We start from the raw sequence: 23,597 nt of genomic DNA on the forward strand, positions 1-23,597 counted from the left end.
ACATATGACAAAAGTAAACTGTTAACTGGAAAGCCTACTCTAAGGCAAACTGTTAACATTCTATACAAACACAATTAATAAAAGTTTCTCTTATTTTCCTTCAAATACTCCTTTTGAAGATCTGCACAAGTACACACAAACATTTAACAATAAAAATTATGGAATGGTACAGAAGAAACAGGAAACACAGAACTTGTGATTGGCTCCCACACCTTCCCCATATTAAAATAGTGGCCAGGAGTACAAGAATACTTATAAAGACCTTTACAAATATAAAATATTTCTTCCATAATGCTCATAATATAGTAATCAGGCATGTGAAGAAATAAAGGTGATTATATGTCCATATCACATCTCACAAAGAAAGAGATCCTTAAGATTTTCATTCACCTTTATAAGGTCCTCTAGACATAATTCTCGATGTACCTTCTCACTGCGAGGTCTCAGTTCTTTAGGTTTCAGGGTCAATAATTCTTGAATCGCTGCTTTAAATGTTACAAGACTGAAACTGCAACATATTTCACAATACAAATAATACTGTTCAACAACACCAAACAGTGTTCTACAATTAAAATCTAAAAGCTTTAAGACTCTGATCCTTTACATGAAGACTGAAATACAAAACCATAAAATGCTTCACTCTCTATCTACGAATGAGCTGACTGAATTGATGAGCCAGGTCCTGTCATATCTGACCAAAGCTTATAGACTATCTTCTATTGTATGTCTTGGCACTTCAGCAGTACATAGTATCACTTGTTAATCATTGTTCAATCTTTCTTAAAAAAAGATTAACAATTCTTGCACAGCCTATGCCAACAGGATTTAGAAACAGAATTAAAAATGTTTAATTGATTTTGAACAAATTTCACTCATTTAAAGAAAGCACAATCAGGTAATAATGTGCAGGATAACTGTTCCCCAAAAGGAAGTCTTAACTGACATACAATTAAAAAGTCAATCCAAAGCCAACATTCCCAAGCTCCCAATCCAGAAAATCATCCCCTAAGATTCATCAGACAATACTGTTATCAGCACAGTGGCCAGTCCACAACAAAATCTACCACTTGAGAGGACGAGTTGTTGATACTGCGTAATTTTATGAGGCATACAAGCCTAGTAGATGAAGGATTAGACAGCCCAAGTGATGGAAGATCTACGTGAGTAAGGGAAAGTCATAAATATGAGATCATTTAATGAAGAAGAAGAACGAGAAGGCTTTTGATGATACTTATATTCACCCCAATGGTATTACCTGATGGCATCATTAGGTGATAAGGTCCACTGAAAATTCTCCATATAATACAAATTGGATGCCATATGCAGAGGTTTTGCTTGTATGATGACTGTTACCAAAAGGGGAATCAAATCATCTGTCGTTAGTGTTGGCAACCGACTATCTTCTGCAAGTGACATCAACACATATCAGCTCTTTATAAAGAAAAGGAATTGCAAGTGATTTTTACTGCCTTCCAGAAGAAAGCAAAATAATTTAAACAATACTCACTTGAAAGTACACTGTGAGCATCTACTATGGCTCCTTTCAACTCGGCAAGGATTAGATCAAGGGTGGTTCGAAGGCAAGTTAGTTTATCTATTGGGCAATTTAAGCTATCGAGGGATGCCAGTTCAACCACCTGCAAATAAATAAACTCTTTTCTTGTACCAATAACATATACAGAAAAAAAGGCCAGTATCACAAAAGTAATTAATTTAATGGCAGTGTTTCAAGTCTACTTGATACAATAACAAGAATGACTATCAACACTGGCAATTGTATGCATGCTCTCCATTGTCTGCCCAAAAAGTGTTAATTTCACAAATTTTCTGTTGAGATTTTAGGATTACCAGAAGCAAGCCAAAACCAGACTAACACATAGTTATGTACACTTAATTAGAAGATATTTTTATGCATAAGAATAGCTCAGTCAGTGACATCTGGCTATAGGCTGGAAGACTGGGATTTGAATCCAAGCAAGGGCAGGTTTGTTTGGTCTTTTCTTTTCTTTCCCCACCATATATTTCAGCTCACTTAGTAAGGTGACTGGTTAAGGACTACATGGACAAGCTTTGATTCACGTCAGCGAGAACGAATTTTCTTCTTTGTCACCATGTCCAGCCAGATTCTGGGTCCAGCTCAGCCTATCCACTGGATATCAGGGGCTATTTTCCAAGAAAGTAATCAGTCACAGATTGAAGCTGGTCACTCGTATCTATCTAGAGCAGCAGTTAACGATGCATCCTTATTGCCATGCCATTTGTGTATAATCACGGTGTGAAGCTTAGGTAACTCTCTTTCACATCTGAGTACAAGATCCTAATCTCTCTCTTCCCTGCACCACTCCCATCAACATCATACCGCTGCTGGTAATGGAATAGCAAAGTCCTCTGGTGCTCCCAGCTGATCTGCAGTAACACCTACAGAAGCCAGCTCCTTCACTAGCTGAAGTATTTGTGCATCATCTTCATGGTGTTTGCTGCATGCCATTTGGAAGACCGAGTCATGCAAGTGGCTCATAATGTAACTATAGTAAACAGAAATTAAAAATATCATATGTAACTGGTTATACATCACAAATCAAATCTATGACAAGCATATGCAAACAATGATAAGATATATATAAAGAGGCCAGCCATTGCCCAAGCAGTAAAATACTGGCCTTTCACAAACCATGTAAGACAAATTGTATTTCCTATGTTCCCCTCCTGCTAATCTATCAGTGCTCTACATTCATGTATCATTAACCCTGAGACGTACAACACTACGGACTAGCCAGCATGATAGGACAACCTCAGCATTAGTCAGGCTTCACCTCTAACCTGGCATCTAGTTGATCTTTAGAGAAAGAAAATAATTTTAAAGAGGTACAGGATAAAATAAGGTAATAAATATGATACGACTATCAAAAGACATGATCAAGTTACATGCACATAAAAATAATACTAAATTATCTCTCATACTATCTCCAGTCTTACCAAAGTTCAAGTGTTTATCCACTTTTATTTTGTTGTTTATAGAACAGAACATATACACAGCCTACAATTTTACTTTACATTTCATAAAGAACTAGCTTTAAAACAGGCATATTTCTAATATAGCTATTACTATATTTTCAGGATGCAATATTTTGCCCACACTGCCTTTCAATGACACAACTTTCATACCAAGTTTCATGAAAATCTGTCACTCTCTTTACAAGTTGTTAGACACCTTTTAAAGCAATAATGGGAAGAAGTATTCAAATGTGATTTTGCATAATTCACTGGCTATGATGTTTGTTTACTATATACATACATATATCTAATATTACAAAGATAACCACACTACAGTCAGGCATGTTTTCTAATTTTGCTGAACATTTACCATAAAGAAAAATATTTTAGATACAAGTTATAATGTGGCCTGTATTTTAAATCATATACTCAACTCATATGAGACTATTCTGAGAAGTATTATTTGATCTTTAAGTAAAGTATCAGATATTACTGACCAGTAAGCATTAAAAATAAATTTGCTTAAAATATTTAGTGTGTACCCCCAATGCCAAATTTAATCTAAATTCAGAATAGAGAAGAAACATGCACAATGATAGATGGTTAGACACAATGCCATCATTTTACATTAAGTTTATGCAAAGTGTGCAAAGTACACATAAACAGATACTGAGAAACTGAATAAGTTTTGGAATTAAAATTAACTCACTTCTCAATGGAAATACTGAGCAAATTTTGGAAATGGGCATCCCTTTGTCTATCCAGTGTATGTGTCTTGAGGAGAGTCACCCAGTAGCAGTTCATTGTATCATGTACTCTCTCCCTTACAGCCAGTAAAGAGTCAGACAGCAATGCAGAACAGAGTTGCTGTAATTCTGGTCCTAGTTTATTCAGTATCTCCACATGAGCTGGAACCTGAGCAAGGAATCCAATAGCGCTGTGAAGGAAAAATAAAACCATAGTCAAATGTATAAATCTATCCCATTATCATGATAAAAATAGAGAGGTTCCACCACTGTTAATGACACATTCTCAACTGCACATTCTTTTTTGGGATCTGCTGGATCAGAAGTGGTGTGGTTCGAACTTGAACCACTCAACCAAGTATTGTTAAACTTGGAACATTTAGATCAGTATTTCCATGTAATATGATACAGACAATATTTGTTCATTTAGTATGATTCATGCTTACTCTGTCAGTGAATTTATTTTTCTTAGGTGTACATCATTGTCTTCACCTGGTTCTGGTTGATACTTTGGACTCAGTGGTTTTTCTGTAATCAAAATCTTATACTGCTGATACTCCTGGAGAAGAAGAAAAGTTTCAGTTTGTTTGTTTCACTGTAACTCTGGGAAGAAAACAACTCTTTACCTACCCTTATGCCAAGGCTCAGTCACCAACCTCGTGACCTTGATGTAACTCTACACCATGAAAGCAGGGTTGTTTTACGAATATTGCCGACATCTCAAAAACAGTATTTAAACTATGAGAACTAGTAAACTGAAAGATCTAGAGTTATTTTGTGTGATGTTTCAGTTATTTTCACAGATTCAACTAGATTTAATTTGTATTTATTACCTTGTTATATCCAGTTTCAACAGACAATATTTTCACCACATATTTTTCTGTAACATCAATTGGAGCTTCATGTAGTATGAGGGAAGTACCATCTAACTCAAAGCTATGGCTGCTATCCTTATCTGTGCTATCATAATGACTGAAAATAATCATAATTCAGAAACCAGATTTAATTGCAAAGATTAATATGCATACGTTGGAGAGCAAGAAACATCAAGCAATAAATACACGCCAAAAAAGTAAAACATACCTTGGAAATGAAACTGACGGTTTGAGAATATGGAGGTCTGGAAGAAATATTATAGATTAACACATGTAATTCAATACTCTATTTTTTCATTATTCTGAAGGCTTAATTTTTGCCAACATCACTAAACATGATTAACACAAAAAATAATTAATGGAACTTGGTTATCTGCTTATCATCATATATATCAATAATTTACTAAGAACCATTAACTCTCAAGTCTAAACCCATACATTTTTGGATCATACTAATATTATTATAAAAAAAAGTAAAAAGTAAAGCTGAGCCACTATACGCCATGTAGGCGCTTGGGGTGAGTGGAGGTATAGCTCCTCTCTTTCTTGACCTCGGCACTAGATGGGGTGAGTGGTAAGCATCACGCCCTGGCCGGCTTTACCCCCGGGAAAGGACCCCGGTACCCATTTTAGAGGAGGCTGGGTGGGCCCCAGAGCCAGTCTGGACGCAGAGGCTAGAGGAAAAATCCTCTGCCCCCGTCGGGGATCGAACCCCAGTCGTCCAGCCCGTAGCTAGTCACTATACTGACTGAGCTATCCAGAAATTGACTGTTTCAAAATCTGCATGAATGGCATCTTTGCTAGCTGGATGAAACTGATTAAAGCCAATAAATACACATTAAACTTTTATAAAACAAATTTCATAATATTCTGTACTACCAACAAAAATTGTATTAATCTAGGTATATGGTATGTAGTTAAAACAATTGAGCACGTAGAAACAACTAAATTTATTGGCCTACAAACTAAAAATAATTTATGTAAAAATAATTTAAATTAGAAAACACATATTCAATAAATTATCCCTAAACTAAGCTCAGCATACCTTGCTATGAGGATTGTCACATCAATCATGAAAACAAACTTTAAAAATAGTCTTTACTTACTTCCATTCGATCATGCCATATGGAATCACTTTCTGGAGAAAGTTAACACACAGCAAAAAATTATTAGACTAATGGCAGGCACTAAAAGGAGAGCCTCATGTAGGGAACTGCTTAAGAAATTTAATATTCTTCCTCTAGCCAGTGAATTCCTGCTCTCCTTATTATCACTTGTAGTGGACAACATTGAAAATTTTCAAACAAACTAAGTTATCCACAACATAAGTACAAGATACAGATACAACCTGCATGTGCCAAACACTAAACTCAATAAATATCCAAGAGAAGTTTACTGGAATTAAGTTACTCAAATACTCTTCCCCCACTACAAAAAGTCTGAATCACAATATAAAGAAGTTCAAGCCACCTCTAAATTAGAATCTCCTATCTCACTCCTTCTACTCCATTGAAGAATTTACCTCAACCAGAATTTTTCAGCTATTGTAAATGCATGTAAGTAATAGTGGTTATGCTTGTGTAAGTATTTTGGCAGTAATGCTGTACCTGACTGTACATTTCTGTCATAACTATGTAATGTATAATTGTAGCAGAAATAAGTATTGTACTGGTATTTGTGCTATTACATATTCTACATGCTTGGCTTGGGCCTGACATGAAGATATTTGGCAAAGTGAAGGTTAACTCCCTGTACTATTAACTTCAGCACTAGATACAGATCACCTGCATCTGGTGCACAGAAAAAATTAACCTGTATGAATACCAGCTTTTCATATGAATCTTTCCAAACTTATCTTCCAGGTTATCTCTATGCATTGTTTTAACAACCATTTAAACAAACCTTCAGCACCAACTCTAATGCAACAGACATGAACACCTACCAAACCAAAGTTATACGTGGATCACATACCTACAAAATCCTCTGTAATGTCAAGCCCTCTTAATGCCCTGGTGCAAGGAACACAAATTGTCCAACATTTAGATATGGCTTGTTCATATTTTCTTCTAAATTCGTTCTGCAAAACATAATTTCGACACTATTACTCAATGTTCTTGATATCGCAAGAGGCTTGGGTTTTTATTTCACACATAAGATAAATATAATACCTGTAAAGTATGATAATATGCATTGTATTCTATTTCGTCTGTGGCCATTCCAAACAGTTTATACTTGAAATATTATAATCGAATAAACACGCAATCATTACCATGCCATCTGTTCCTTCCCATAGATAAAATATTTTCTGGTGTTTCTTGGTTATATTGGATCTATTGGCAACATTGTTCACAAACAACGTTAACCAACATAGCAATTACCACAGTTACAGCTACAAATCACAGTCTGTAAAACTCTGATATCTGAATTTTCCCATGTAGATAAATTTAGTGATATTGGCTATATGCAAACTGTTCAACATGGCAGCTTTAAAATTATATTCTTTAAACAAAGGTAGTGTTATAAATAATGATATTTTGTTTATTTCTGAGAACAATTTTCTAATCATATATCTGTAATTATTACTGATCATTGAATTTGATGTTCTTTAGTATTTCTAAATTGCTTTGGCATATTAGCCAGGTATTTCTATTACGTGAAGCGATACGCTCCCGTTAATGTACTAATTCTGTATGAATGTCTTACGTTTTATACGCCTAATTTCGTTTGTAGCTCCACAGATTTTGAGGCCATTGCCGCGGTTCACCATTGTGTGCCATACACGAAATTCATATAAATATGTGAATGCCGAAGAACGCACCTTGAATATGAAGGAGATTACTGATAGAGCTGCACAGACCATGTTCTGGACAGAGATTTTCAGAGGTAAGCAGGGCCGTACTCAAGCCACGGAATCGTCCCAGACCTTTTTTGCGTGTTGGGGCGCTCTGCCCTGAAATCTCTTGTATGGACAGTGATGTGAAACACAGGTGATGTAGCCAAAGGAGAAGAGAGATTGCATCTTGTGAAGTGCACATATTTTTGGTCTGAAAATGAGAATTAAACTGTTGGAAATGAAGCCGACTACAATAATTCTGTTTCTTATAGGATTAGGAGTAACTTTGGGGCACATCTTCAAAGAACCTGCTACAATCAATTATCCTTTTGAGAAAGGTCCTCTGAGTCCTCGCTTCCGAGGTGAACACGCATTGAGGAGATATCCATCAGGAGAGGAACGGTGTATTGCCTGCAAGCTTTGTGAGGCCATATGTCCAGCACAGGTATGAAATAGAATGTTCTAACTCATAAAAAAACATAAATAACTGGATTAATTTGCAATATTTTGACTGTGATAAGAATGAGAACAAATTAAATGTATTTATATGCTTGTAAATGAAGGATGAATTATACTTTCTATGTTGTTATAAGCTAATACTTGTAAGAAAGCTGTATTAGAGAATTTTCAATGTTATATCAGGCCATCACCATAGAAGCTGAAGAGAGAGCTGACGGAAGTAGACGAACAACTCGTTATGATATTGACATGACTAAATGTATATATTGTGGTTTTTGCCAAGAAGCTTGTCCAGTTGATGCTATTGTAGAAGTAAGTATACTTATTAAAGTGCTTTGAAGTGCATGAATTGTGAGTCCCTTAACATATGCAAATAATTCAGTATATAAAATTATTTTATTTATGAATGTACTTTATTTTCAGGGTCCCAATTTTGAGTTTTCAACAGAAACCCATGAAGAATTGCTGTATAACAAAGAGAAGCTATTAGATAATGGTGACAAATGGGAATCTGAAATAGCATCCAACATCCATGCTGATCATCTGTACCGATGAAAATGTAAGATGTAGACTAAGTAATATAGAATGGCACCTGGTCACTGTGTGCCCCTGCTTTGTGTGTATATTTCAGTTTGCCTTTAAAGCAGTATCCACTTAATGTAAAAATACATTATGTAAACTAAAAACAGAAAAATATTGGTAGGTATGAATAAAATATTGTATGTTTACAAATGTTTTTCACAGCATGAGAGGGCAAGAATAACAGTGTGCAACATAAATAAGAGTTTTTTGTAAACAGCACTCTTATTTCCAAGAAATCCAAACATTCATTGTTCGTATTTTTTAATTAAAATAGAATTAATCATCAGTGGAAACGGAAGGTTTTGATTGTTTTCAGCATCTAAATCATGATAAATACAGTTCTAGCAACCATAAAAATGGGTGTACAACCAAGTACTGTATTTACCATAATCCTTTTCTTATTGTTTTCTTGGCTAGCCTGTATTACTATCATCTTTTCTATTTCATAGGGGTTGATAGGTTCTCGGATATGCACTAAGTATGGAAATAGAAAATGTTCTCCCAGAAATAAATGTGATGAAATAAAATAATTTGATACCATGTATACTAAAACAATAACAGTTTATTTATTGAGTTTATTATAAGTAGCACAGCTACTTTAGCAAAGGTATAAAACAAACATTCTAACATTTTGGGTAATAAAAACACACAAATCTTATTCAAAATTTAAGCTACATGGAATTTTCCCTCATGTTGGTGTCTTCACAGATACTACACACAGAGAAATCTCATTTCAAATTATAAATAAATGAGCATATTTCAGATAAATACATACTCTACATTTTCAAAATGTAAGCTTGATACATCAATGTGCAGTTTAGTTCATTTTATAAACTGTCTTCATGAGTGCAAATAATTAATGCCAAAGTGCAACACACTGAATATATTGTTTAACTTATTTCATTTTGATGATTTGCCTAGTCTACAGTACATAAGAAAATGTCTTCTTCAAAATATATATTCAGATAATTTTGGCAAAGCTTTATAACATTATATAAGATCTTGTCCAAGTATGACGATTCTAAATCAGATACACGTCTTCTGATATATGTCTTCAAGACTGAAAGTTTGAGGACAAAAGGGCTGAGGCCTTCAACCTGTTTTCAGAAGAGCAAGCTCTTGATTATCTGGCAGCAGGTTGTCATAAATTATTCATGGCTGCACATACAAAAGGAGCCTTTTTATACCCACTGAACTGCTCTTTACAACAAGAAAATAAGTCAACCTCCTGCTTACTCTTGTAATAAACTTTAATTGACTGAAGAAACTATTAAATGATTAGCTTTCAGGGTAAAACTTATGCTCTGGCTACATACATAACCATACCAGCCAGCGAGTTAATATTAACTGCTACCAAATCTCATGATACTATCAGACATGACAGGTTTCATTATTCAAGTGGAGTGGTGATGAAAGTTGATGAACAAGGGCACACACTTTTGGGAGATAACCTTGTGTTCAATGGAAACAGAAGTTAGCAGAAACATAGGAAGATACACAATAATTTTACTATTGTGTTGACCCTTTGATGGGTGACACTTAAATGATCTAGATGCATTGCCAGAGTGACTCTTTCCTTACACAGTAAAATTATCACATATGCCACCTGTGTTCATGTTTTTCCACAGAAATTAATTTCAATCATCTGCTTCTTTCATTAAGTTGTATTGACAAGTTCTTGCAACTGGTTCAGATTCAGACTCAACACAAGTGTTGCTACCAACAGAGTATGAGGGATCAGAATGCTGTTTCATCTATCTTGTATGCAGTTGTACAGCCCACTGTCTGCAAGCAATGTTTGTTCACTTGCTTGGTTTACAGTCCGTCATAATTTTCATGTCACACAAAAGAAATATAACTGAGGGTTTACATAGACAAACAAACTGATTACTCACTTAATGTAATCAGTCCCACAGAAATGTGAAAATATTACAATACTCAGCAAAGCAAAGATTTGTTGTGGATTTGGAAAGTGGAGAAACATATGGGTACTTCCATCCAGTACCCTGACACCGAATTTATTTTTATATATATATGACCTCATCAAAGGGCTAAATACAAAGAGACACAATAGAGTTCAAATATACAAGCTTCACAGGACTCTGGGTATGTCCAATTTAAACATGCCAGTGCCTCAGAGCCAGCAGACTGTTTATAAACCAGTCGAGCCATTGCTGGGATAAAACAGACAGCTAATGAAGTTATAATCTGTCTATTTGGTATTTTGTGCTTTGTCTGATGTTAAGATACACTCAAATCCCTAGGTAGGTCCAAGCCCAAAACTACAGTTATCCATATTGTAGGTTCAGATATTTCCAGTTCAGTCCTTAACACCTATACAAAATGCATTTCACTCGAACTTATATATCTTTCCAAAACAATTGCAAGCTCCATAATTAAATGTATTTTGTAAAATGTTTTGCCACAAGACATCATCTTATATCTCATTAAAGTCTAATATATAGTTTGACACATGCTTAACACTAGCACAGGGCTTATCAAACTGTCAAATCAATATGACACATTTATGAACTGATTTCTCCAACAAATTCTACTTCTGAAGAGTCCATTTTCAGTCCTTCATATGAAATAAAGGTCTATAGTTGCACATATATTGTGAAGATGTCTTGGTTTCATTCAGTGTAATTAAAACGTTTGTGAACTGAAGATATAATAACTGAAGTGGTTCCAAGGAAAATCTATTGCCAACACTTAACTATTTTTATTTTAAGAGTTCCATTTAGGCCTAACAACAACTGAAACAGTTTGTTCACCTTCATGCATCTTTAAATTCTGCATGTCATTAAGAACAATACAATGAAAACTACAAAGTTGCATACATTTTATTAATTTAAAATGAATTAACACTATTGTCTTATTAGATGTGTGATAAAAGTATAAGTGGAAATTTTTCACAAGAATTCTGGCTGGATAAAATACATTTTTATAGTCTTAATTTCAATCTTTTCAGCCTGTAAGGACTATTAAGTTTAAAAACATTTCAGGGCATTTCACAAATCACACTAACTCTAGCTGATAATAATTGAATTCTTAAAATTTAAAAGGAACTTCACTTAAATCAAGAAGCATATCATCATTTCCCAGTTTCTGCAATATTCCTTGCACAGTATTATAAAATACAATCCTGGGTAAAAGGATATCTGCATGAACATTTGGAAACTGGACACTGGTTGATACTGCACTGTTTTTTACAAGGGAAACAAGGATTATCCAGTGCCCCTGTGGTCATGATATACAATTACCATGTTTATAAAACATTTGATGATACTGTCCTGCAGGGTGAGTGTGTGTAGAAGGATGAAACTATTTCCCCATTTATTCCAAAATATGTTTACTTGTTTAATTTAATCTATATTGCAACAAAGCAGTTTCCTTAGCACAGCACTGAAGGGTTGTGTCACCAGTTATAAGTTAACATAGCGCCTTTTTTGAAACACAGTATTTCTGTATGTCAAGACCAACAAGTAGCAGTTCCAAATATTGTGTGCTACACTATCTCACAGCTCAAACTGTTAAAAAAAATATATTTCATCAATGGAATGGGAAAATCTATGACAGCAAACACTGTGGAACAACTGGTACTAGGAAGCAGGAACAGGAAATAAACATCACACAAGCACAACACATACAGTTGAAAATAAAGGCACCCTTTTATCATTGTGGCATACATAAATGTTCATAAATACATCATTCTTCAAGGGCACTCATTTGTTCACATAATACATATCTAATATATCATTCCTACAGGGCAAAACAAAATAAAATAAATTCCACTTCTTACAGGGACTGAACTACTTATTTGAAAGTTTTATTATAAAAAAATGGAATTAAAATGGGAATGGGTAGAGTCACTTGTAGGACATACGAAAAATGTCGTGCTACAAACAATTCCATGGGTGTGTTTTTAAAATAATTAACCATTTGTCATTGTTTCATAATAAATGTACATGTGAGCTCAGCAATTGCACATTACTTGTGACACTTCCTTCTATAATTTATTTCCCTTCATAGGCAATTTCCAGTTTGTGTAGTTGTACTTCTAAGATTTCCAGCTTCATACTTGTGAAAAAACGAATGAATCGAAAATGCTGTTCCCTGAGAACAAGATGTGAGGGCTTCTGAGTGCTTCATAATGCAACAGCATCAATGTACTGATCTGATATATTTTTTAAAGGTTTTACAAAATATCTTGAAGGTTTAGCACCAGAATAAAAAATGACTACATACTGCATTTTCTTACCAAATTTATACTATTCTGCATTCTAATCAGTATTTTTTAAACAACAACATATATTCAGAAACACATTTCACACTATATTTCACAAGAAATTGCAGTGAGAAACATGAATATGGTGACCAAGAGTGTAAACATATTTACAAAACTCATCTTCAAATTCTACTGGAATCTCTCAACACCATCAAATTATATGCTGAAGATGGAAACATGAATAAATAAGATATCAAATGAGAAACTAGCAAACTGTACCAAGTCTAGTCCAACATATCTGTTACTTAGTTATAAAATGGTAAGAAAGTGCAGCAAATTTTAACTGTAAATGTCCCTTCTAACCAGACATTGAATAAAAATTATTTTACCTAATATCAACATTTTTAAAACCATTTTACATCAAAGAACCATTACCAGGAGCATATGAATAATACTGTACCTAAATTAAAATTTAGTGTTTATGATATCTTATTATAAATGTAGGCCAGTACATTGTATAACAATTAGCTACCATACCTAGTAATGAGAATATGAAAATCTAATTGTTTCATTTGCTATGGTCTCAAATGTGTAAGAGTTAATACAGAAAGGTCAAGTTGTCTCAGCACTTAGTTAAACACCATGCTACGAAGACAGGGAGTGGAAATATAGCTCCACACATTCTTAACCTTGGCACTAGATGGAAGCAAGTGGTCAGCATTGTGTCCTGGACATTTCATCCCTGGTACCCACTGAACAGGCTGGGTGGACCCCAGAGACAGTATGGATGCGATGGAAAATACCCATACCAGGAATCAAACTATGGTCACGAGATTGACTCAGCCAGCCCACATCAGTAAAATTACTTGCATAATCTTGAAAATTAAATGTGTCTTCCCCACCCTAGAACACTTATTGTGTGCGTGTGGTTCTATATTAATCAAACTGTTTAGTGTTGATGTTGGTCTTCCAGGTTGTAACATCATTTCTATGGATTTTATGCAGACACCAACACTTCTTAGGAATAAAATTTTGCCATCTTCAACCCTGAAGATGGAGGGAGTATATTCCTGTAAAACATTATTTACATACTGCCTGCATTTTCAGAGCAGATGATAGAGCCTTGACGATAGAGACAGTGTGTTAAACAGTATCTACCTACAAGTCCATGTGACATCACAACCTAGCAAATCAACACTGACATCTTCACCACCATGAGAACCCCAAATCTCACACTCTTTGGTTTTACAAAAGAGGGCACTCAGGTTTATGGACATATGAGTAAATGCACTGAAACAGACTGGGCTCCCTTACAAGATTGGTTGTGACCCATAACAGCAAAATTTACGAAGAACTTCTATAAAACAGAAAGGGGGGAACCTGACCATATACAAAAACAGGAAGTACGAAATTAAATTCCTGTGCTGAAATCAATTTTCTACATACCTCTTCATGTTACAATGATATTGAACTTGAAATATTCTACAAAGACAATTAAATGGGAATGTATACACAATTATAAATGCTAACCCTAAAAAACAACACAATTCTGAAATGCATGATGGAGAAAGACTATTAATGTAGGTACTATGCATAAATATTAAATTTAATATTAATCAAAGATGATTTGGATGTAAGATACATATATTTTATGGATCAATTTTGTGTAGTAATATGAGGATAAGGCATGTATATTATGCATCTGTTCTCTTAATATTAAAACTATTCTGCTCTTGGTAAGCAATATGAAAACAACACTCAGGAGAGAAAATTTACATAATATTCAAATCACAGCCTGGAGATGATGTACTAGTACACACTGTAATTGGAAAGTCTGCTTAGAAGGGTGCAAATACAGTGTCTTCAAATGTACATTACTGAACAAAAAACATTATCCTGCACAATTCGTAATCATGGTTACATACCATAAAAAATGTAATAAAGCCCAATTCAAAGGAATTAAGTACAAATTTGGTGAGTCTATATCCCTAAAGAAAAGTGGCAAAATCACACTTGAAAAAAAAAATAACCCACTCCAAACATTGCATGAAAATATCTGCTTACAAAACTTGTATAGTGATAATAACTGAATGTAGCAATCCTACTTAAGGAACCACACTTATGGGACAGTAAATCCAGCTTTTTAAACACAGGTGGTTTCAAATTCTCTTCCAAGCCACTAACGTTTCGATATGGCAACTAGAAAACATGGCTTCATCAATCTGATGACTTCTTTAAACTACGTGGCTGTTTATGTAGTCTCTTGTGGTAGCTCTGGGCTAGTGAATTGATAATGGAGATCACAAAATACAGGATCATTGCTACCACAAACTTCTCAAAAATTGATGATAGTATGTTTCCTTCCTGAAATAAAACCATATTAGGATATTAGTAATTGAATATATTTCTTTCTTAGTATATTTAATGATGCTTATCTCAACTGCACAGGTTATATATCACCAAATATTAGGATGAGTGTGCATAATCAATTCTAATAAAATATTTCCTATTTATTCTTCATCCCCAGAAGAAGAACGGATTTTCAGTGTAATTGCAAATACAATCCTGAACTGACCTTAGGAAAGAAACAGATTTCTTAATAACTTTACAGAATCATAATGTATAAAAATAAAATAAAATACAAAATGACAACAACAACAACAATAAAAATAATACCAATGGCACCTCTTCTCCTGGTTTCCTACGCAGCTTCATTTTTTGCTTGCGAAGGAAGTGTTTGAATGGTTCTTGAAGTTTAGGGCCAATAGCTGGAATGTATGCTAATGTAGCAACAGCCTTCTCAACCAGCATTTCATTAAATGCAATGATGACAAACATCTTCTGAATAAGCATCTTTACCACAGCTTTACCAATAAGAGTTGCACCAAAGAATGTCCAGAAGGGGACAAGAAAATGTCCACATGTGATCCCTGCCAGGTCAAACAGTGGGTTAGGAATCTGAAAAAGATTTTGTACCCATCACTGAAGTGAAAGTATGATTTATTCAAATGTTTAAATGGTACTTTTTATTCAATAATCATATCCATGATGTCAGCTTATTAAACAGACGAAGTAGGAATAACATCAATAATCAACATTTGTAAAGAAATATTTTTCATTCAGTTTAATTCTGATTCTTATGTTTTCTGAGTCATTATTTAATTTGTATGTAAAAAGGTAGAGGTAAAGGTGTCTAGGGGGCTGAACTAAGTATCACTCCATCAAACATATAGGTGAATGGAGGTAAAGCTCCATACAATCTTAACCTCAGCACTAGACAGAGGTGAGCAGATGACTTCATGCCTCAGCCACTTTATTCCCAAGAGAAGAACCCTGGTACCCACTGGATTGGAGAGGATTGATGCCAGAGATGGTCAAGACATGCAACTTTTAAAAACAGATAACAGAAAAAAAAAGCAAATTTACAGATATTCATGATTAAATGTGTTATACTCACAGAGGCACAAGCCAGAATGCCAAAGAAACCAACTTTCTCCACTAGTCTTTCCACAAATAGCTTCACTCGATCTAAATGTGTCTGCAAATACAGAAGTTCATATCACTGTAACCCTGCCTACTATAATGAGACAAAGGACATATTTTTCCTTTTGTAACAATAATTATAGCTATGTATGAAATTTACCATTGATTCGGGGTTGTTTTTCTTACGCTGGAGTTCCTCAAATTCCTTGAGATCATCTTCATCATCAGGGTCATAACCAGAGAGTCTAGATGCTCTTGCCATGAAGTATGGAGGTAACTCTCCTAAAGCTGTGCCTGCACCCCACATCATTGCTTCTATTCTAACCTTTGACATGATGTTCCAGATGCTTGCTTCCCATGTTGGATCTACTGTATCTGGACAGATTATTCTGTAAGAAGTAAAGCATTATATCCACCATTTCACATTAACATCATACATTTAATTTAAATGCATAAATCACAAGAAAAACAACCTTAAAGGGAAATCCATACAAAAAAGATGGATGAAAGAGCCAAAATTTAACTCACTCATCTGGATATGGAGGTTCAGGAAAATTAAGACTGCCACACTCATATGCAGCCAATGTCACTGTAGCAATGTGAGGTCCTAGGTAGAGCAGAAATGTGTGCAGACCAGTTCCAAGTCCCACCGAAGACAACACACCCAAACCTAACCAGTACAAGCACCACATAGTCTGCTTACAGACAGAGTCCCAGTACTGCAACAAGTAAGTCTTAATTTACTAAAACATACCACTGTATGCCCACAGTGATATAAAAATAAGATATTGCTTGGGAAAGAAGGATGCCACTGCACTAACAACTCCATTATTTCATCACTGCAATTCATATTTTGTACCACTTACTTGTTGATGTGGTCCACCTATATTTACCAACACAGAACAAACTATGGTGACTAGAAGGACAATGCCAAGAGCCAAGCGGTACTGGAATAGTCTGAAAACATAAGATGTAAAGATATATGAAATAATCTCAAAGTATAATTTGTTTTATGAAATTAACTTCTCAAACTAAGAGTATTACTTACCCAAGTGGTCAAGTTCCCTTGCACTTGAAAGGATATAACTACCAGAATATCTGTGGGCTGTGATAGGGCAGAATTTAACACTGTGACAACTCTGGATACAGAAATTAAATCACAACAAACCTAACAATGGACAGAGTCCCTTTATGCTACTAGACCAGTGTAACAAATCTTTAGAATTGAAGGAACAGCATGTAATAAATACAAGAGAAATTGTCAGAAGATGTAGTAGTTTTGGGAGGTAAAATGAACATATCCATAGGCTATGACTGTACAATGAATCAACAAGTTATTAAGGTCAAACCACTCTTTTCAAAGTAACCTCCCATAAATCACTTGAAGGAATAAGTGAACAGTGCTTTATCAATACTAATTGACTGACAGACTTATTAACAGATTATTTATTAATGCTATACCAGCTGTAAGGTTATTTACTGAGCATTTAATCATCACTTCACACCCATGGTAACTGAAATGAGGAGAAATTCTCTAAATGTGAGAATGGTTCACTCACTACCGGAGTTTTAAACTATTCTAAATACAGATCTGGTCCAGAGAGTATTCTCACACTCCACTTCTGTTCCGGTTCAGGGTTTTAAAAGCTGTAAAGGATTTGGTAACTAGTTTGAACCAATTCAAAACTGGTTATCACCACACAACTATTTGGGTTTGCACATCTAAAATACGTGTCTAAAAAACACTTACTTGATTCCATATATGTAGAGATCTAAGAACAGTTCTCGTACAAAGTAATTTAGAGTTTTAATTGGCTGTCTCCAGAGAACAAGGGCTTCACGTTCTGCCTTTTCAGCCACTCTAGAAGTATTAACTTGTGCCTGTGATGTCAGACTGTTACCATTTCTATGTCCTGATGATGTCATTCCATCACTTTTTCGTTTCACAGTAGAATTAGCCACTCGGGACATATTCATATTGAAACCCAATCTCTGTAACTAAAACACATGAAAATCTCAATTTAAATGGACTGTATGAGCAGGTCAGACAATAAACCTATTATCAAGAAAATTGTTTTAATTTCTTCATAGTCAAAACTAGTGATTTAGTCTTTCTTTTATAGAAGCAAAGTTCTTTTATGTCATCACTATATAGCTAGAGAAACATTTCTGTTTTGTATCAGTTGGTAAGTAAAACACTGTCATTTACGTGTTTGCATTGGTCATTTCTATGTGAAATGGTTGATATTATTGGAATGTGTGTGAATCAAGTTATGTGTGATTTGGAAAGTATATAGAAGGAAGAGGCTGTGTCATAATTTAAGGTACTATCCTAGTATTTGCCCGTCATTATATAAATCATAAATAAATAATAAATATGCACACAGTACTCTGTTCCCCTACAGATTTAGGTAAAGAGGTGAACAACTTTTTCTATTTTACTTTTCCTTAGAGTCAGCCATGCATTCAGCCTGCAGCCTGATTGTACCTGTGGAAAGTAGAATATGAGGTGAGCAAATAAGCAACAGTATATACAGAAAGGATGAAGACAAAACACGAGAACTATTTTCTTTGTTAATAAAGAACTTATTGGTTGGTCTTAAGTAGCAATGCGTGTGGCTAACTCATTTCCTAAAACCAGAACCATGAAAAAACAACAGGATATTAAAATCATAATTCTTATACATTTGAAGATTTAATGGATTTGAAAAGGAATGACAGTATATAATTACAACTGGTATGATGTCCTAAGAAGAGTCATCAATTATTTAGATATGAATGCTATTGGTTCATTTTTGGATGTGAAGAGACAAAGTTGTACTACAGGCTGAATGTTTTGAGTTACATTATGGTTAATTGAATAAAAATTTCTTTGGATATTATCCATCATCTAGTAAATATAAAACGTAAAACGACATTTCGGAGATGGGACTCTATCTCCGTCTTCAGGTTCCTACACAGTTGGGCCCACTAGATAGAGCTAATCCCTATCTCCGGACCCATTATGGTTGTTCTGATAGCTTTTATTAACATGTTAGTCTGCAGTCAGGCACTTCCACAGTGTATGTTGCCTTTTTCTGTAAATTCACTTTTTATTTTATTTGTGGTTTATTTAACAAAGCTGTAACTAACTCGGACTATTTAATTTCTCTGTAAAATTTAAATCACAAGCCCTGAAATGGCTGAAGCTACAATGAACTTATTTCCAGTCTTAGTCGTGCAAATGATGCACACAAAAAAATACATGGATGGAAAACTTGACTGTATACCTTGTACTTGGTGATACAAATATTCATACACTGTCTTTATAACCATATACTATTATGTAACATTGTAAGATTTGAGGTTTTCACAGCGGTGAGTATGAAGATTCCTGTCTTCTGGGTTGTTGCGCTATGTAGTCTGGTTGATGTTAGCCAACGTTTCAGAAGTCATACTGCCTCCGTCATCGCCCTGATGACGGAGGCAGTATGACAGGAATCTTCATATACTATTAATTTAACATATTAATGGGCAGATGGCAATTCTGGCTGTGATAAATTGTCTATTTCCCATATCACAATGAACACATCTCTCAAATTCTCTTTCTTGCAAAATCCATCCATGTATGCCATGACTGTAGAGTGTATGTATAAGTTCAAAGAGCAAAGTACCAAAGCACATTCGCTTTGTGGAAATGTTTAATGCAAAATGAAAATGGAGTGAATAAGTTTATAAGTCTGATGTCAAAATTTTAATTGGTAGTTACTCCCTGCAACAAATATGTTTTACATCCAAAAATATGGCACTGTTCACAAGTGCCACTATCCATACGAAAGCTAAAAATGAAGCTAGCATAGCAACAGACCACATAGTGGAATAGTACAGAGGTTAACATATTGCATCTGAGAAGTACTAGGTTCAAACTCCAGCTGTAGAGTGGCTATATTCCCTGTAAAATCTCATTTGATGCTACAGAACCCAAGGAATTAATACAAGAATATAAAATAAATAATCAACCATTGGAGAAGTAGCTAATTTCACATTACTTATGAAATATTAAACTGCTCATTAAAAGGAAAGCACTTACCAGAACAAAGACTCACAAACACATAGGTGACAGATTACCCAATATCACAAAAAGTTAAATGTGCAATTATTTAAACTATCATTCCATAAACGATTATCTAAAATGCAACTCAGTTACTCTTACTGCATTGAAATACACAATTTTACAGCATTATAACCACAGTTCCATTTCAATCTAAGCAAGTGTTACACATACATCAACACTGGAGTCTTCAAAATAATCAATAGCAATAGCAATATATTCCTTTTTTCTTTCCCCTTGTGCATTCATATTTGTTACAGACAGTTACAGTCATTAAAAGAATATTACATGCTAAGGTCGGAACTGGGCCGCAGCTGTGCCAAGACTAAAGTCCACATACTGATGAAGACAACAGATAAATACTGGCATAGCAAGCTGAGTGTTTCAATAGCAAAACAAAATGCTCTTATTTGAAGAAGAAAAATAAGTGCAATAAGTATTGTAATAATGTATATAACATTCAACTATCATTCTACAGAAACAAACTAAGAAAGTGAAATGCATTCAGATTCTTGTTGCTGTTGATAATAGTGAAAACAGAAATGTCAGTGGCTTAATTTGAGATAGTCATTTTACAAATATTTTGGTCAATCCAAGTTTTACAAGATGAAGTTTCATATCCACAAAAAGTACATTAATCTAAGGCTTCGTAGAACTCTTTTACATGTCATAATTTTCTCAAATAGATATCCATAAGGAAAGTTGATACTGACCTGTGGGAATATTTTCTTCAAATGACTTCTGTACAATATATTAATACTATACACAAGCTATATGTATTTGTTTCTGTTTCAGTAAATAACATGAACCAGGATAACTTTTCAGTAAAGTGACTGGTTACTAGATGGATGACTGGGGTTCAACTTATGGCAGGGACAGAGATTGTTTTCTTTGGTACTACATGCAGAACAGATCTGAGAACCAACCAATATTCTGTTCAATGTGTACGGGGGCCTTTTCTAAAGCACCCACGGCATGAAGCAGACCACTTATTTCTATCAAATGCTAAGGTCTAGAATATTTGGAACTGTTCCAAGCCCTATCTGCTTTAATGAAGTAATGCCTGGGCACTGGGACAACTTTACCTTTATTATGATTCTGTAATGCAGCATCCCAGTGTGTTACTCTTCAGATACTTGATACTTGTTTGACTGTCACTTGGTTTTTAATATGAGTAAAATGACTACATACACACATCAAACATGAAGATGGTCACATGCTGCCAAAATATATACAGTGGATTCCAGTTAATTGGGACACATCAGGACTAGAACATTTTGGCCCAATTAAGTGGCTGCCCCAATTATGCATAGTTCCATGTAAAGGGTTAAAAAGGTTTGTTCTTTAAGATTTGTCCCAAATAAATGGCTGCCCCGATTAACCAATGGCCCAATTAACTGGAATCTACTGTAGTTCATTAAACATTTAGAAAGTGTTAAACAGTGTGTGTGAAAGTGACACTTAAAACAAACATCAAGAATCTGAAGAGAAAATTACTGTTTTAAAAGACATTTTTCACAATATGAAAATATTCAATTCAAGACACTGACACTGTACACCAGTGTTCTGCAACTGCCGCGCCATAACAAGGTTTCAGATGTTGCGTGAATTTTTATAAAAAATTAAACCCTATACTCACATGCAGTTAGAAACAGATGGTAACTTATCTTTCGTACACAGAATCCCTAATGCAAACACACTGGTCTGTCATTGACAGTTTTATTCAACATATGTTGTTTTGTTCTCATATGCCTGCACTTCTACAGGGCAAGAATTTATATGTAGTATCATATTTATGACTGTGTAGTTTCATATCCCCATTTCATCAGGCAAAATTATGTGATGTTCCATCATGTGGTTTTGACAAATTAGGGTGTGCCATGAGTGAAAAAAGGTTGCCAAAAACACTGCTGTAACTAAGAAATTTTCTATACACAACTACAAAAACAAAAATCTAACAATGAAGTCATTTGGAACTTTCTTTGAATGAGAACATTATTTTGCTTCAGAAATTGTACAATATTTGGGTGTATAAATTAATCTAGCTTCAAATGTACTGGCACCTATTACGCTTTGCATTATGAAATATCACAAAATGTTGCATACTAAACAGAAATCATGCAATATTTATACAAGTTACTGCAAAACAAAATACCTATTCACATGCACTGAGTTGTAAATTCTGACCTATACTTAGAACGTACAGAATACATTTATTGAAAATAATAAACTGAAAGGAGAGGTAATGTCATACCAGTTCTGTCTTATTGCCTGAAGCCTTTAAACCTCTTCTCTTCAGTTCTGTTTTAAGTTGATCTTTGGTAAAACTGAGATACTCTGACTGATCTAGCATTTCACCAGAAGAGCCACAACCACGTATGTTCGATAAGTTCCCATGATTCTTGCGTCCTAAATTAGTCTGTAAAGATTTACTTTTACTTGCTGTAGAAGTGTTACTCTTCTTCGACCCCATTTCAATCTTCCCCAACCTCAATTATAAGTCTTTTCAAATCTCCTTAGAAAATTCCTCCACCAAATTACCATGCAACTCTGACTACAAGTATAACAGAAACATTATCGATAACTGTTAGTAAAACTAGGAAAGAAGTTAGGACCAATAACCATTGTAAGCAAAAGACATGTGCATAGTTACCGACCTTAAGAGTCTTGTGAAGTGAGAAAAAAGATATTTCCTACAGAACGCAATGCTTAAAATTTATATAAAACAACTACTTGTCTCCGTACAGTTGCTAAAAAAACTGACTACACATAAAAACAAGCACTATGTCGAATTTTGCAACTACCTATATTGGCATGACAAGTTTAAAAAGCTACATTAGTTCCGTTTCCTCGTTGCATTACTTTTAATCTTAAAATCTGTTGTATACTGTTTAATAAATGAAACAATTATATCGCAGGCAAGGGTATGCAACATTTAACGCCGCCAATTTTTTTTCTTTTCCAAGCAGAAGTTACGCTTCCTGTATCTTACATCACCAAATATCAGGTGATCACCACCTAGAAATTAAATGCCCAGGCGGCAGACGTCATCAACAGTGTCATTGATTGGAACAATTTAGATTCAGTAAACAACCGACACTATTCTTTGGTAGCATTTCAGATCCAAAATATGGCCAGAATTTTATCTTTAATGCACATATAACTAGGGCCATAGGGCTATAGTCGAGCCAGGGAGGTCCTTGTCAGCGCCCCAATGTTTGTATTTTTGTCGGGTCACTGCCCTGACACTTGATTTTAGAGACAGTGATGTTAAACATACGGCATAGTCTAAGGACACGGTGGCTGT

At 34.7% G+C, this 23,597-nt stretch overlaps 3 protein-coding genes and 1 long non-coding RNA gene across 13 annotated transcripts in view; 2 read left to right on the forward strand and 2 right to left on the reverse strand.

Moving 5' to 3' along the window:
* LOC110829448 (ankyrin repeat domain-containing protein 27) overlaps positions 1–6,951 on the reverse strand; it is an 8,491-nt gene extending 1,540 nt beyond the window's left edge. Inside the window, exons 1-10 of one of the 2 annotated variants that reach the window (XM_022063175.2) lie at positions 6,784–6,951; positions 6,587–6,692; positions 4,824–4,860; positions 4,574–4,712; positions 4,187–4,299; positions 3,704–3,931; positions 2,360–2,525; positions 1,508–1,637; positions 1,256–1,403; positions 391–508 (exon numbers count right to left, since the gene is read on the reverse strand). In XM_022063175.2, the coding sequence (XP_021918867.1) occupies positions 391–508; positions 1,256–1,403; positions 1,508–1,637; positions 2,360–2,525; positions 3,704–3,931; positions 4,187–4,299; positions 4,574–4,712; positions 4,824–4,860; positions 6,587–6,692; positions 6,784–6,831 (1,233 nt within the window). In that variant the 5' untranslated portion in view covers positions 6,832–6,951. The remainder of the gene's footprint in view (positions 1–390; positions 509–1,255; positions 1,404–1,507; positions 1,638–2,359; positions 2,526–3,703; positions 3,932–4,186; positions 4,300–4,573; positions 4,713–4,823; positions 4,861–6,586; positions 6,693–6,783) is intronic. The other variant, XM_022063176.2, reaches the window with a different exon arrangement.
* A 39-nt stretch (positions 6,952–6,990) lies between these two features.
* ND-23 (NADH dehydrogenase (ubiquinone) 23 kDa subunit) lies at positions 6,991–8,782 on the forward strand. The gene is made up of 5 exons (XM_022063183.2): positions 6,991–7,126; positions 7,346–7,498; positions 7,721–7,893; positions 8,091–8,219; positions 8,331–8,782. Exons 1-5 carry the CDS (start codon positions 7,093–7,095, stop codon positions 8,460–8,462), a joined length of 621 nt encoding a protein of 206 aa, XP_021918875.1. The 5' UTR covers positions 6,991–7,092; the 3' UTR covers positions 8,463–8,782.
* Positions 8,783–12,141: 3,359 nt separating this feature from the next.
* On the reverse strand, positions 12,142–23,338 carry Tango5 (Transport and Golgi organization 5). Of its 9 annotated transcripts, none has more exons than XM_022063169.2 (9): positions 23,095–23,337; positions 22,545–22,709; positions 17,951–18,198; positions 17,067–17,157; positions 16,729–16,919; positions 16,361–16,589; positions 16,175–16,255; positions 15,394–15,675; positions 12,142–15,081 (listed from the first exon to the last, which is right to left on the reverse strand). In XM_022063169.2, exons 2-9 carry the CDS (start codon positions 22,641–22,643, stop codon positions 14,935–14,937), a joined length of 1,368 nt encoding a protein of 455 aa, XP_021918861.1. In that variant the 5' UTR covers positions 22,644–22,709; positions 23,095–23,337; the 3' UTR covers positions 12,142–14,934. The 9 variants fall into 9 exon arrangements, with proteins under 9 accessions (XP_021918861.1, XP_021918860.1, XP_021918857.1 ...); XM_022063168.2 differs by having other exon boundaries at positions 22,948–23,337; XM_022063165.2 differs by having other exon boundaries at positions 22,545–22,844; positions 22,948–23,337.
* LOC110829456 (uncharacterized) lies at positions 20,600–22,543 on the forward strand. The gene is made up of 2 exons (XR_002542970.2): positions 20,600–20,834; positions 21,086–22,543. It is a non-coding gene; the product is annotated as an uncharacterized LOC110829456 (long non-coding RNA).
* Positions 23,339–23,597: the final 259 nt, after the last annotated feature.

This window comes from Zootermopsis nevadensis, unplaced genomic scaffold (assembly GCF_977971745.1).
Source record: "Zootermopsis nevadensis isolate Lab colony 2312 unplaced genomic scaffold, Znev_1.0 Znev_ptg000027l, whole genome shotgun sequence".
Lineage (NCBI taxonomy): Eukaryota > Metazoa > Arthropoda > Insecta > Blattodea > Termopsidae > Zootermopsis > Zootermopsis nevadensis.

Bases quoted from the DNA above. Each gene is read 5' to 3' on its own strand.
- ND-23 (XM_022063183.2), top strand. From the start codon at position 7,093: ATGGCAGCTTTAAAATTATATTCTTTAAACAAAG. The intron at 7,499-7,720 runs GTAAGCAGGGCC...TGTTTCTTATAG, and splicing joins CTGGACAGAGATTTTCAGAG to GATTAGGAGTAACTTTGGGG. The intron at 7,894-8,090 runs GTATGAAATAGA...ATGTTATATCAG, and splicing joins AGGCCATATGTCCAGCACAG to GCCATCACCATAGAAGCTGA.
- Tango5 (XM_022063165.2), bottom strand. From the start codon at position 22,763: ATGGGGTCGAAGAAGAGTAACACTTCTACAGCAAGTAAAAGTAAATCT. The intron at 17,158-17,950 runs GTAAGTGTTTTT...TTATGTTTTCAG, and splicing joins CTCTACATATATGGAATCAA to ACTATTCCAGTACCGCTTGG. The intron at 16,920-17,066 runs GTAAGTGGTACA...TACTTGTTGCAG, and splicing joins TAGGTGGACCACATCAACAA to TACTGGGACTCTGTCTGTAA.